This window comes from Lepeophtheirus salmonis, chromosome 12 (genome assembly GCF_016086655.4).
Source record: "Lepeophtheirus salmonis chromosome 12, UVic_Lsal_1.4, whole genome shotgun sequence".
Taxonomy (NCBI): Eukaryota; Metazoa; Arthropoda; class Copepoda; order Siphonostomatoida; family Caligidae; genus Lepeophtheirus; species Lepeophtheirus salmonis.
Genome location: NC_052142.2, coordinates 2,226,562 through 2,242,358, shown reverse-complemented (window position 1 = coordinate 2,242,358; position 15,797 = coordinate 2,226,562). Strand labels below are relative to the sequence as shown.

General features: G+C 30.3%; 1 protein-coding gene across 5 annotated transcripts in view; it reads left to right on the top strand.

The window, feature by feature from the left end:
* Positions 1–6,151, top strand: part of LOC121127119 (dorsal-ventral patterning protein Sog) — a 148,965-nt gene extending 142,814 nt beyond the window's left edge. For all 5 annotated transcript variants that reach the window (XM_071891836.1, XM_071891837.1, XM_071891835.1 and 2 more), the window contains one exon: positions 5,632–6,151. In XM_071891836.1, the coding sequence (XP_071747937.1) occupies positions 5,632–5,739 (108 nt within the window). In that variant the 3' untranslated portion in view covers positions 5,740–6,151. The remainder of the gene's footprint in view (positions 1–5,631) is intronic.
* The last annotated feature ends 9,646 nt before the right edge of the window (positions 6,152–15,797 follow it).

Sequence of the window (15,797 nt, the reverse complement as noted above, 5' to 3'; positions counted from 1 at the left end):
GCTCAGATGTTGCTGAAAAAATGTTTCGTTGTAACGTTTTGATAAATTTCATATATAGTAGTTTTCGACTCACACGTTGGTAATCTATACCATAAAACATGATGAACATCATCCATGAAATTGATATTTTCTCGACCGATCCATTTGAAAAATAGTACCTACCATCAGAAGCATGTACAGGGGAGTACCCGATACAGTAGATATGCTATTTTTTTTTAACAAATGAATTTAAAACATCAGTAAAAATCCTTGTTTTATTATTATATATTTGACCCCCTCGTTACCTTCACCAAATTAGAATAGGGAGAGAACTAATTTATTTAATTTTAGGTAGTAGTTGTTGCTTCAGGTCATGTGAGAGTATGACAAATAAAAGAGCAACCAAAGAGGACAGCAAGCTTTTTTTCATATGTGCACTAGAGGAAATCTAAATATAACAAGACCAGAGAAGAGTTATTAACAGAGTGGAAAATAATCCAAATCATGTAAAATTTATGAAACCTTATATCGTTACGCCATTTACGGTGTTACCTTATTAACACAAAAATACCCTATCTATTTTGTTGTCAGCTCTTCTCGCTTGATACGTCATGGGTAATTCATAATTTATTCTTTGTGATAAATACAAAAAGTAATAAGTTATTCTATAATTATGCTCTCTTTCCAAAAGGACAGGAATACCAGTTTCTTGTGGATCCCTCGTCGGTGTCAAGAAAAAATGGCAACGGAGAAATTTTCCAGGAAAAATGGCAGCGAAAAAAATGGCAAGGTAAAAAAAAGGAAAAGTGTCTAAATGGAAAAAATGGCAAGATTCTTTTAAATTGATATAATATCTATCACTAATATAATATATAATAAGAGAGTCTTGTCCAATATGAATAGTCCATCATGTGTATTGATATTATAACTAATAACGGAGAATTAAGTGATTAGCACTCCTTCCATTGGAAACGCTGTTGTGTTTTTTTATTTTTATTTTTTCTTATTATATATTATATCGAAAGATATTATATCAGTTTAAAAGAATCTTGCCATTTTTTCCATTTAGACACTTATCCTTTTTTTTTTTTTTTTGCCATTTTTTTCCTAAAATCCCCTCATCCTCTATATAATATATATTTTGGCCATTTTATTATTTCTATGGTGAAAATTAAGCTATCATACACAATTACTAATGTATAACTTTACTTTTAATAAATGTTACTAAGGAATATTATAATAGAGTATCGAATAAAATACTATGTAGATTTTAATAATATTTAATTCATTTTAAAAATGGTGAAGATATAATATGACAGTGATAGTATGGGATTATATAAGAGATTAATTGCTGTTGGTTTGATTGACTTATTTGGCTAACTACCAAATGACTTGGTGTCTTTTTTTCTGTTTCTTTTTGGAGGAAATGTTGTATCATACAATAAAGGTAACTGTTTCGTGATTAGTTTATATAAGCGGCCAGTCAATATAGATGTCCATGTTTTCCCTTTTTATCAAATAAGTGCTTCCATAGTTCGTGTTAGTGTGCATTCTCGAAGGTTGAAAATACCAACAGATGACACCACTTCGACTCTTCGTCCCGTGCAAGGGTTGAAATTACCTTCACAATGGGATCTCTCCACTAATTCGGCTCAGAATTGGAAAGTTTTTGCTCAATAATCACAAGATTATCTGAGCAGAAGGAACAGTACAAAGTCGCTCTGCTACAACACACGCTTGGTGATGAGCTACTCAAAGTGTATAATATGTTTACGCTTACTTCGACTGAGGGGGAACGAACAGAAGGTCAGATCCTTGAACAGTTTGAAAGTTTTGCCGTTGGAGAAACTAACGGAACCTATGAACAGTTTATATTCAACAAAAGGGAGCAACTGCCTCATGAAATTCTTGAATGTTTTTTATCATCGATTTGACAAATTATGAAAACCTGTAATTATCATGAAGCGAGTGTTGATTTTCTACTTTGGGATTGCATAGATCTAGGGATTCGAGACGCAGAGGATATTGTTGAAGGAACGTAAACTAAGATCTAGAGATAGAGGTATTGATATTTGTAAAGCAAAAAAATCTGCGGACATTCAAGAAAAACTATTTAAGGATGAAACGTCTGCTGTGAACAAAGAAAGTGCATCTACTAGTAGGCCAAGAAACTCATCGTTACCTAAGAAAAATAGTAATTACAACTCAGTACGATCAAATGATGCAATAGTTAAAACTGCAATTTCTGTGGCCTTACACACTCAATGCGGAAACTCGAATGCCCAGCCTGGGGAAAAAAATTTAACAAATTTAAAAGACTGAATCATTTTGAAGCTAAATGTCCGAAATCAAATGCAATTCACTCTGTTGATGTTTCGGTAATAATTCGGAATGGCGGAAACAAGCATGGATATACAATCTTAGTTATAGTGTGAAGTCATCAATTTGCATCACTATGTTATATTGCCCAAAAGAGTAAAAAATTCAGATTTTGGGATGACTTTCCAGTTACTCCGGTAGGAGTCACTCGTACTACTATACGAAATCCGAAGAACAGGAAACATTATAGTGTTGAATTTATTGGCGTGAAACAGGGCCTCACTCCTCTTCTGGGTCTTAAGGCTGTAGAAGCAATGAGGTTGGTGAAAATCAAGGAATGTCAGATGGAACGGGTATCAATAGTATCCATTACAGACAAATTCTCGAATGTCTTCGAGGATCTGGGAACAATACAAGGTCAGTTGTCTTTAAAGCTAGATGAGTCAGTACAGCCTTTAATATCACCGTCAAGTCGCATACCTGTGGCACTTCAACCTAAAGTAAAAGCTGAGCTAGTTAGACTGGTGAGTAATGGAGTAATAGAACTTATAAGTGAATACTCCCTGGGGTAGTAAAATTGTAATTGTAACGAAGAAGTCTGGGGATATGAGGTCATGTTTACATCCCTGCAATCTGAATAAAGCTCTCAAACGTGAACATTATCAAATACTACTACTTGAAGATACTCTGTATAATATGTCCCTATCAAAAGTTTTCGCGAAACTTGATGTTAAATCTGCTTATTGCCATTGTGAGCTTGATGAATCGTCAAGTCAACTCACAACATTTCAATCTCCATTTTGTCTCTATAGATGGCGACGTTTGGTATTCGGTCCGTCAGTCTCGTCTAAAATATTTCGAAAGAAAATTCTTGAAGCGGATCCGGTCTCAAAGGAGTATAATGTATTACCGATGACATTTTGGTATATGGTAAAGATGCTTCCACACATGATCTAAATTTGAATGCATTTGTGAAACGATGTCAAGAGAGAAATATTAAACTAAACATGGACAAAAAAAATTCTTCTATGCGACAAAAAATGATAACCATAATATTATTACTTAGTAGTTATTTTTTATAATATGTCATTTTAGAAGTACATGCTTTTATCATACTGTTGAATAAAACATTAACTTTTTTTAGGTTTATGAGACCATAATTAATGGTCTCCAAAGAAGTCATTGTTTGATATTTAAATGAATAGAGATCTGGTAAAGTTTATTTTAATCGTTTTCACGATTTATTTTTCTATATGAATCGCATCAAGATAGTTCAATGGATTATAATAAGAGTGATTAAAAAATATCATCCACTTCTCCGTCAGAAGTTTTCCCAGTACAGGTAGAACATGAAGTTACGTTAAACGCATTGGGCTTTTAAAATCTTCATAAATAGTATGCCATAAGCCTTCACAGGAAGTGTTTACAGTAAAAAATATATACATTGCTTCTTATATTCTTAAAAAAATTACGCGATATGAAATATAATATGAAGACGATTACCTCAGCATGTTAGCAAAATAGTTTATTAAAGATTATTTATACTTAAGAAAATTACAAATCCGGTAGGGTAAGCTTTTCCATTTTTGTATCTCCATTTACCTATGTTATAAATAAGGTTGATCATTTTGGTAAGAATACAAAAGCGTGCGAGGAGAAAAGAAGAAATACTTATGGCATCATTGATTAAATAATATATATCTTCTTCTATAAAGAACGTAATCATTCCCCCTTTTATTATTCAATATTAATATATTAGATGCTGATAGTCGATAGCAAACTGAATAAAACACCTGAAATAAAGTCGCCTTCTGTCTGGATTTCTGAAAATGGAGACCCAGGAATTTGGAAAATACTTCCCCTGTCTATAATTACACACCACTCATTATCCTCATCTCATAACAAGAGTATGGATAATCATCTATAAAATAACCAAAACTAAAATTCACATTATCGTTTTTGTCTGTTTATTTATTTATGTGGCTTAGTATAATAATCTCAAATAACACGGCCTGCACATGCCCCACCAAAAAATTGCCATGTCCTACAGGTGGGGCGTGCGCCCCACGTAGGGAACAACTGCCTTAATTAAATGTTATCTTCTTGTTCTAACGAAGGATCAGAGGAACTATATTTTTTTTCTAGATATTATTGCCTTTCTTCTGTCAAAACAGTTTTATCACATAAATAATTTTCCGGAATCGAAATGGTGAATTCCTTACATGAAATGCGATTTTTTAATAGGCCCAACAATTTAACTTCTTTACTGTTGGACCACTCATTCATTCTTACAATTCCATGATCAGAAGAGAACATAAATACGTTATATTCTCTTATTTCACTTAAGTATTGAGATATAAATTGTTTCCAATTGAACCATTTAACTCCATTTTGTCTGGCAGACAATTTTAGAGACTTCCTATTTAGTATTTCAATTAAGTCAGTAATTCAATCTATACTTTACTGATTTTAAAAAGATTTAGAAATAATTCCAAAGCTGCAATTGATAGAAAATTTGGAAAAACTCTGTATTAGAAATGACCATAGATTTTATCCACTTTCTCCAGCATTACAATGTATGCTAAAAGGCATATAGTAATGAAATTCTTGTTCTTACCTTTTGAGTGTGTTGAGTAGATTCATTTGATATTATACGATTTTAATATATTTTCGGAGGATTGATTGGAAAACGTGGACCCTGAGGCTTAAAAGGATCATTATACAACCATACCGGTGGTTTGAAGCTTAAAGGGCACATTATAAAACCAGACGCAGTTGTATCTGAAACTTAAAGGACCCCTTATAACACCACACACATTCAATCGGGCTTCCTTGAGTATATTGGAGGAATAATCCAACGCAAGGGGATTATTGTAACAACTCACCCAATCAATCACACTTCTTTTAGTGTTTTAAAAGAAGAAACCGTAGTATGGTATTTGAATTTTCAAGGGTTCATTATAAAACCATAAGCGTGACCTTTGAAGTATAAAAGGCTCAGGTGTAAGACTACAAAGATTCAGTTAGACTTCTTTGAATATATTAAAGGAAGTGATTGTAGTGTGATATTTGAAGCTTAAAGGGCTAATTATAAAACCATACATGGGGGTTTTGAAGCTTAAAGAGCTCAATATGTACCAATATATTTTTTTAATTATATCGAGAAACGTCTAAACAAAAACTAATTTATATAACTTATAGAACAACATTTTGAAAGTAACCTATCTATTCAATTCAAATATTGTCAATAATTAGTAAATATTAATTATTAAAATTATTTTGTTTGAAAGCTCAAATATAATTCAAGCTTATATTTTTCTTTTTATATTATAGAAAATATTAACAATCAAAAAATGGACCAAGAAAATAATTATATCCCGAGATTTCTTGAAAGTCCTGATCCTTAAGATATATTTCAAGAATATAACTTCACCAAGTTAACCTCGAGGGAAGAAATTAAAACACTCCGTCCATTATGGAGAAAGGAGATAGGAAAAAATGTGATTTGTAGCACGCATAATCTCCACACAAGTATGAAATATCCCAAAGCCTTCAAAATTACTACAAAACTATTTAAGTATGCTTGTTGAAGAAAAGGGATTTATTTTAAACGTCTCATTACATATGGAATAGGGCATTACTGTAAAAGGAACTGCCATCTTTGGCATTGCCAACATGTCCTATACATTCTATTTTTAATGTGTCCTAAAAACCATACTACTAAAAATATTAAAGATTAGAATGATTAAGATAAAAAAGAATTCTATGTATAATTATCAGAATAAAGAAAATGAATATTTAATGTAAAAATAACTGCACAAAGAATGTAAATACAGCTCATTCTAATTCACAATTGAATTATTTAATTAATGTTAAAAAGAATTGTTTTGCTACAAATCATACCAATGTTATTACATACATAGGTATTTTAGGGACTATTATGTGTCATTTAGTGAACTCATTTCACAAAAAAGTTATCAAAACAATAACACTACATGACTCTGAGTCTAGTACCTCTCTTATCAAATAAGTAAGGGTGATAATTTTTGTAAGAATACAAAAGCGTGCAAGGAGAAATAAATAAATAAGCATGGCATCATTGATTAAATAATATACATCTTCTTCTATCAATCAAGAACCTTATCATTCACGCCTTTATTATTCAATATTAATATAATATTAGATGCTGATAGTCGATAGAGAACTGAATAAAATGCATAAAATAACGTCGCCTTCTGTCTGGATTTGTGAAAATGGAGGCCCAGGAATTTGGAAAATACTTACCGGATGAGAAATAGATGGCTTGTCGGATTTGTCCATATAAATGTGCCTTTAGTCCCCTGTCTAGAATTACACGCCACTCATTATCCTCATCTCATATCAAGAGCATGGATATTCATTTAAAAAATCAAGTTAATGATGAATACATCAAGTCAGACTTTAACTCTGATCTCACAAAGATGATTATGGCATGTAATATAACCTCATCCGTTGCTAATCATCTACGTTCAAAAAAATTATGGGAAAATACATGGGTAAACACGTCCCTTCCCGAGGAACCATCATTAAATTAATGGAGGATGTTGCTACTGATGTCATTTATAGAAATGCATATAAAAATGTTTTGAGTCATCCACATCAAATGACGATCAAGTTATCAGTAAAAAGTATAAAATATGTACTAATTTCGAAATGGCACTCTGAATTTTGTACTATCTAACAGTAAGTATTCAATTTTTTTTTAAATATAACCTTAAAATATGATTCTATTTTAGCTAAACATATCAAGAATTATGATACACAACTCATTAAATGGCAAAAACAACTGCTTAAATAGTCACAACAACGGAGGTAGTAGCTTTGGATGGCTCACAACTAGTTTGTCTGAGATTAGTTTCTTCACTTAAAGACTTGGGTATGATCATTATGTTTTCCAATATTACATATTCAATAAATATGACTTTTTTATCACTTAACGCCTAGCTATGGTTGATAGGCTCCAAGAAATGGTGTTCAAAAAACTCATATAAGGCAAAAACAACTGCTTAAATGGTGACAACAACGCGGGTAGTTGCATAGGATTATAATTAACAATTGTGTATATCATTCATGATAATAGTATGTTGATATATAAGCATAAATAACGGGGAAAAAAACTTTTTTGATGCTCTTAATAAGGAGTAATATCGCCGGACATTACTATATAATTAGCTTTTGCTCTAAATCTTTAAGATGGATTTATTTCTTACATTTTTTTTATTAGTATATTTATTGTCTAATTTTATGATTTTAACATTTACTTTAATATTAATAATTATTTAGATCTCATCGATATCTATCCTTTGCGCAATTGCATATTGCAACTTCCACATTAGGAAAAAAGGGTGATCTTTTTGATTAAACTCCACGTCTGGCATGTATTTAGCAACATAAAATAACGTATTTGTAAGAATAAGACTTATAATTTTTCTACTAAAAAAACAACTAATATTTATAAAATCGCGTCTTAATATAGTACTCTGGGATAAAAAAGAGCCACGAGTACAATGGTTAAATATAATATAGATTTTATGTGTATTATTTACGCCCTTTTCGACTCATGCCCCCTTGTATGACGTGTCTTTATCTGTTTGCATACTAGTTTAATCTTGTTCATCTACAATATACTATCAATTTTGGATCAAGAGTACGATAACTATTGGAGTAGATTAACTTTTATTCATAATCAGTGACTGTATGACTCACATTAAGTATTTTGGAATGGCGGAACGATGTTTGCAATATCTGTTATTATCATTTTCAGTAATTGTCTTAATTGTTAAGAGAATCCATACAAAAAAATTATTGGGCTGAATGACGACACAATTAAGGTTCAAATGAACCATGTCCAAAGTTAGATAGAGATGACAACACGAGGGTTGATAACACCAGAAATAATCTTTTGCAATTGAAAATGATGGATTATTAAAATCCGATATATATAGTTGTCTGTTAGTCCTTATTTATCTGGTCCAATGTTAGGAACAGTCCTATCAATCCTTGGAACTGACCTTAAGAATGTCGGCCTTTTGGAGTACCAGTAGGAGAACTTATTAAACGAAGAAGAAATGCAGTTGAGTGACGTCATCAAGGACCGAACTTTATAGGTTTTTAGGAGTGATATGCAGGACTAAACTCCAACAAACTGAGACTAAGCTAGACAGGACTGCAGTTTTCAGTACTAAATAAGGTGTGCCACAAAACTATATGGTTCACTATAAAATGATTGTGGTAAAAAGGTTGCGGACAAGATTTTGAGATAATATCGTTGTGAGGTAATATCATTGTGTATATTATCATTGCAGGATAAAAACGTTGTGGGTAATGTCATCGTGGAACAACATCATTAGAAGCAATATGATTATGAGAAATTTCATTGCAAGACAATATTATCGTCTGCAATTTTGTTGCAACTTATATTTTATTCGGATGACAAAACTATTGAATGATAAAGAAACATGCCAAGATAGAAGCCTTCTCATTTGCCATAATACACCCTATATAACGAGTAGTGTAAGTGAACTATTGGGCCCCGAGGCAACCTAAATTTATCCGCTGCAGCTTCCCTGAACGTCAATGAATCATTGATATCCCAAAATATAGCCCAGCCTTCAGGTCGTACGGGTGAAGTGCTTGGCCTCAAAGCAGTTTAAACACCACTGCCTCCGTGTTTTTAAGCACCAAGAAACCCTTCAAGGGTTCCTTAATGCTCAGGGAAGCGGCAGCCTGCAAATTTGTCTTGCCTCGTGAACCAACACCTATACAACCTGTGAGCCAGGGTGAGTTATAGCATATTAGAAGGGTACTTCGGTGCTTTGAAGCATGGCGACGGTGGAGTTTAAAATGACTTGGGCCCACCACTTTACCAGTACAACCTGAGGGCCGGGATGTATTTGAGGCTATTAGAGGGATTCCTTGATGCTCAGGAAAGCAGCAGCAGATAAATTTAACTTGCTTCGAGATCAGCAGTTCACATACAAAAACCATAGGCCATGGTGTATTAAAGCATATTATAAGGATTCTATCCTGGTATGTTTCTTCATCATTATATAGTTTTATCTTCTGAATATGATATAAATTGCAATGAAATTACTCACAAGGATATTATCCACAACATTTTTGACCATAATGGTAACGTACACAACGATATTACCCCAAAGTTTTTGTCTGCTAACTTTTTCCACAATCATTTTACCGGTCACTCACTAAATATGTATATGTTAAATGAGGTACATTTTTATTTCTAATGTTTTTAGTCCTTTTAATTTTGTAAGCAATGTTCCTTTTTTCTTTTTTTTTAATGAAAAATAACAACTTTTCTTAAAATCAATAAAGAACGAAACGAATTTCTCCTACACAGAACTTAGAAATATTCCATATTCTCAAACATAATGATTTTTTGCCTAGTTCACTCCTTCTCTTACATCTAATTTATCGAAAGATAGTCCATCAACTGTAGCTTCGCCGTATAAATATTTGGGAGAAGAGACTCAAATAATTTAATAAGTTTTACATGATTTAATTGTTACTTTATAAGTCAAGTTAAAAAAAAAAAGCAAACTTATTAAAGTTATTCATAATTGTGGAAAGTGTAGAAAGAAAAATAGTTGTGATAGTGCAGAAAAAGTTATATTGAAATTATTAATACATAAAAAGGACGCCTGTATTTTCATCTATCAATTTAACTCATTAGCTCCAAATTTAATTAAACTTCAGTTACACTTTAAAGTTCCTAATATAAATTTAGAAAAACAAAAAAATAGATATTTTTTAGTATATTATGAACTATTTGATTGACTTAAATCTATTATGAAGTTAATATCCAAGGAAATTGTTCCCATTCGGTATATGTTATCAATGATTAAGTAGTAAAAGTGTGCAAAAATAATTCTACGATTTTTTTTTTGACATTAACCCAAATATTAACTTATTTGAAGTTGATTATTTTGTTTTGATATCTAATTTATGTGTAATTTTTGTTTCAATGAAAAAATATACGTAAACAGATATATGAAAGGCAATGTTTATTGAAAATAGGTCAATTTAGTTTTATACATAAGGGGTGATAAAAGTTCGATGATATTATCATAATTAAAAAAATTATGAAACTTAAAATTATCACCTCATACTTACATTTTCTATAGTTCACGAGATACAGAGTTTTGTATATCTAAAACTAAAGTGCCAACTATGTAAATAATTCGATGACTGTTGATAAAGTTGTTTATAATGTTGCAAGTAATAAGTAATTACCATAATCTTTTTCATGCTAACATGATAAGTAATTAAAACTATATTACATTATTATTATTTCAAGTTTTTCAATCTTAAATTATGTAACGAATGAAATAAATGAGTTTTAAAAAATAAATATAACATTATCTCAATTAAAATTATATCACAATTTATTATTTTTATTTATAGTATAATACTATCTATTTCAGATATTCCCAAAATTTCAAGTAAAATATGTTCAAACTACATCATGCATGTTTCACTAATAATGTGGCTTTAGTAAGTCAACAAATTTTTATTTTAAAAACTAAGGCAATGTAGCATATAAAATATATACTACTCATTCGTAGTGGTGAATATCTTGTGTACAATGGGCATGTTAAAAAAAAGAAACCAAAAATCAATATTGTAAACCTAAGAATTTGAAAAATGTATTGTAGGAGAGAAAGAATAATGCTCGTGACGTTTCATTAGATCATCTACAATCTGTCCTAACAAGGTATGAAGGAAAAAGGATATAAACAAGGAGATTTCCTTGAATTACTCCTATGTCTATCCTCAATTCTACTCTGAGACCAACAAGGACTTACAATGAGGATCTCCGCAACAAATCCTCAGAGTTACGCTCAGTCTTTTTATAAGCATACATGAATGTTAAATTAGATATTTAATATAATTAAATCTTTTTAGGAAAGAGATTGACTATTCCAAGTCTAATTAATGAACTAACACGGGTAGTGGTTATACTAAGGAATTAAACAAAATTTACAACTGCTAAGGAAAAGAAAATTCGTTTTCAGACTACATATTCCAAAAAACGGGCCAACTTAAAAATTCACCAGATTTACATCACTTTTCATTCGTCAAATATAATTGGAAATTAACATTTTAAACCTCCAAATACTCCCATGGGCCGAACCCATACTTGGTTATTAACTCGATTACAAAGTTTAAATATTCAATAGAAAGATAACCCTAATAATGTTAACTATTTGAACTGAGAGAGCTAAGATTACATTTCACTTGTTACAAAATTTAAGATTGAAATACATGAAATAATATAATTTAAAAACCAAACATTTTAAATTAAATAAGAGTAGTATAAATATTTTGATACTTTATAGGAATTTCATTCAATATTTCCTAATTCAGAGCGTTCAGAAGATGATTTACATCAGATCTTTGAGGTTCGAAGTAAAGATGATTTTTAGCCAAAAGCATAGGATCCTGTAAGAAACGTTAATACTAAGAAGCAATAACCATATACAAATTGAAATATTAAGTATCTTTAGACAATTTGGAAACAATTCTGTTATAAAAACTACTTATTAGTTCTTGCATTTATAATAAAGACATGTACCACCCATTGTGTTTTGCTGTTCTGGTTATTATGGCTACATTCTTTTTGCAGGATATTTTGATAATAGTTTCCTCTGATTTGTGCATTTTATGGAAATATATGTTTTATATAAATTGCTGAGTATTATCAAAAGACAAGTAAACTGGATTTATAACAATTTTATGAAAACAAGTGTATGTTATTTTCTTATATATATGTGTATTAAATGCACATTCAAAAATGAGTTTACAGCAGACAAACAGACAATCCTTGTTCTATTAATATATATATTTGACCCAATCGTTACTTTCTCCCAATTAAAATAAAGAGATAATTTATTTATTTAATTTTTGGCTACTGTCAACCTGCTGATTAAGAATTTCTTAGAAGTATTATTGTCCACAATTAAATTGAATGAACTATGTATAAAAAAATTCTAGTTTATAAATGAGGTTGCTAGGACAAATGAGGCCTCCTCTTGAAACCATATTCAGATAGTCTTCTTTATTAACGAATATTTGTGAAAGTGGTGATTCCATGAAATTTATTCGTATTTTGTCTTTTGAAATGAACCCTTCTAGACAACTAGAGATTTTGATAATTCAGCGAGTGCCAAAGCACAATATTCAAGGACAAAAAAATTTTCTTTTTAAGGGCGTGAGGATAAATTATCCGTCGAACAATCTTTATCCATGTAAAAATTTTCATAAAAATCAATTTGTTCATCACTGATATTATATATAGGAGATTTTGTTGGATCACGGTTTTTGTCCCAGCGTACTTTGTTTTCACATTTGTAATATTTATTAACTTGCAAATGATGGAACCAGGGCAGCGGAGTAGGAGGCGTGGAGTAGAAGTCAGGAGTAAGAAAATTTGTACCGACTCCAGCTACAAAAATTGTTATAATTTATGTAAACGAAACTTATTTCTAATCGAAGGCTTATATTGAGTATTCGTATACTTATATTTAAATGGTTATATATTATTCTCATTTAGTACTATTAATTGATGAAACTTGTTAAGTTTACTTCACAAATTTTCAACGTGCTTTATAGTCTATACAATCACAATTCCCAAATATTTCTAAATCTAAACTATTATGTTGAATAGATCATAACCACTACCCGTGTTAGTTCATTAATTAGACTTGGAATAGTCAATCTCATCAGATAAAAGTGTAACATTACAATGAATTAATGTGTTTATTGTCGTTCCTAAGTTACGAATACATAAATTATTTTCAGAAAATTATGAATGTATTAGCAACAGATGGAGTTCGATCTATTTCATTTCTTGTTCCTCTAGTTAAATATATTATATTCAAAATATTTTATATATACATAGCTTAATTATTTACTACACATAGGATTACGAGGCGTGGTTCCGGCTAAAGAGGGAGAGGGAAATCACATTGAAAATGGTCTAATTAATTGAGAAAATATTCAGAAAATACTTCTACATACTAATAATTATAATATGAATGTTTCGTTGTCGAAAAAGACCCTGATAACTCTAATTCTATTCCTCTTGAATTCTTCAGAACCGGTAAGGTAGTTTATCATCATAGCAACCCCCCGAAAAAAAAAAATTACTCGTATTATTCCCTCTTATAACCTTAGTATTTATTATTATGAATATAACAATAAATAATGTGTTATAAACTTCAAAACCATACCATATATGCATCTAAAAAATTGTCTAGGTGAAAAGTCCATCTTCTATTTACTTCCCAAAATTCCCAAATCGAAATTCGCAAAGTAAATAGCAAAAAACATTTTTTGTACTAATTTTGCAAAAAAATAGTTTATAGCAATTATTGGAATTGTAATAAATAGACAAACCTACCCAGTTTTTTTCGTACTCGCAAAAACAAAAAAGTTATGAAGAATAATGTAGAAAATAAAACCCTCCATAACTATTTCCAAAGAGGAACTAGTTATGGAGGGAACTATGTGACAAATGTTCTGAAAACAAAAAATAATTTCTCCAAGAGTTAGAGTCTCAAATTTTATGTCCAAAATCTATCGTTTTGTGGCATTTCTTTGAAAAATATTGGGAATTGACTTTTGATGAAAAAGGGGAGAGGGGATAGAAAGGAAAATTTTAAAAAATTATTTAGAAAATTACAGATATTTCAGTTAAACATCTATTTTTATTTCGCAAATTTATATGCAAAACAATCTCCAGACAAATTTCTACAAACTTTATTCTATTTACTTATCCCATATTCCATTAGAAGTTCATTTTTTTGCACCTGAAATAAACGAAATCGCAATTTTCACCAATTTCTTTTCACCCCCTAACTTTTTTGATTTTGAATAAATTTAGAAAACGTAGTTATGCGTATAGTTGTTGTTTGAAAATCCAATCTCTTTTTGATATTTAACTCAAACCCCTTATGTAGTCTCCAAGAGCTGCAAAAAGCAGTTTTTTTGTTTTGGGTATAGCATAAGCTACCCTTACATGAGCCCCCAAAAAAAAAAAAAAAAAAAAAAAAAATTGACTCCCTCGTCTTAGCACCTCCGAGCTCAGAAGAGGGCCCATGCAAAATTTCAGCCCCCTAGGTTTAACGGTGTGGGATCGTATAAAGTACATCTACACAAACAATCCCTCTTATATATATATATATATATATATATAGATGACCACCTTTAGCTATAAATTAAATATATATTTAAAGTATATAGACTCAAATGACTCAATAGTACTTATATTGACTATAAAACATATTAAAAATAATAATGCCTGTTATTATGGAACAAAATTTGATGTTATCATTCACATTACAGTTTTTATGAATAATCTTTAAGCTATTAATAGTGCTTTCATGAAAAATTGCATCACGTAATTTAACATTGATTTTTTTACATATTATTTGGGATGTAAATTCAGCTTTTTAATGAATTTGTGAACAAACTTTAGGGGTTTCCCCCGTTCTAAAACAAAATGTTTTTAATATAATTGTATGATGGCTTAAATTTTAATTTTCCTTCTTTAAAAGGTTGCAAATGAATGTTGTTGTTTTTTTAAAATTATTTTGAATATTTTTCCCATTTAAAAAATTACATAAATATGCAAATTACATTTAAAAGGGATCTTAAATAACTTTTTAGTTGTCGAATCAATATAAAGTTTTTCAGTATTCATTTATTTCTAGGATGATTGTCAATTTCGATTGAATTTCTTAAAATATTCCATAGAAAATCTGTAGAAAATTTTATTAACAGGAAGTAAAGCGATAATGTATTCAAAGGCGATGTAATAATTTTGATATAATGCCTAATGTAGTTTTCACCATTTGTCCATTTTTGAGACCATAAATCTTTCCTCCACTATATTCCACTCTTTGATTGGTATTCACAAGAGAGTAAATAATAGTAAATATTTATTATATATGTATACATTTGTATTCAAGGAATAAGCATACCTTCATAATATAAATATGATACTGTAATTAAGTTAACGATTAAATAGGCTTCTTTAAATAATAAAAGAAACTTTGCCTAATTCTAAGATCTACGGTCATTTAAAAAAAAAAGATATCTGAAATTAAAGCTTTTTATTATTCATGAAAGATGATCTTCCATCTAATTTATTTAAAATTTACTTTACAACACTATGGCTGGATGGAGCAGCTTCTTTCTGAGATTTTCAAAACGAAAGAGTATTTAAAGTAGAAGAGACTTTACAAAGTTTTCCTTCTTGACATAGGTGTTTGACTTCTTTGTTATTAATTTTGTTTCCTCTATACTAAAGAGAGAGTAAGGTCTAATTTAATTACTAGGCTGGACAATATTTTGGTAATGTATAGATCCCCATATAAATAAATGAAGATAAGAGTGTCCCTTTCATTTATAATTACAAATCCTTCGGGAATGACTTA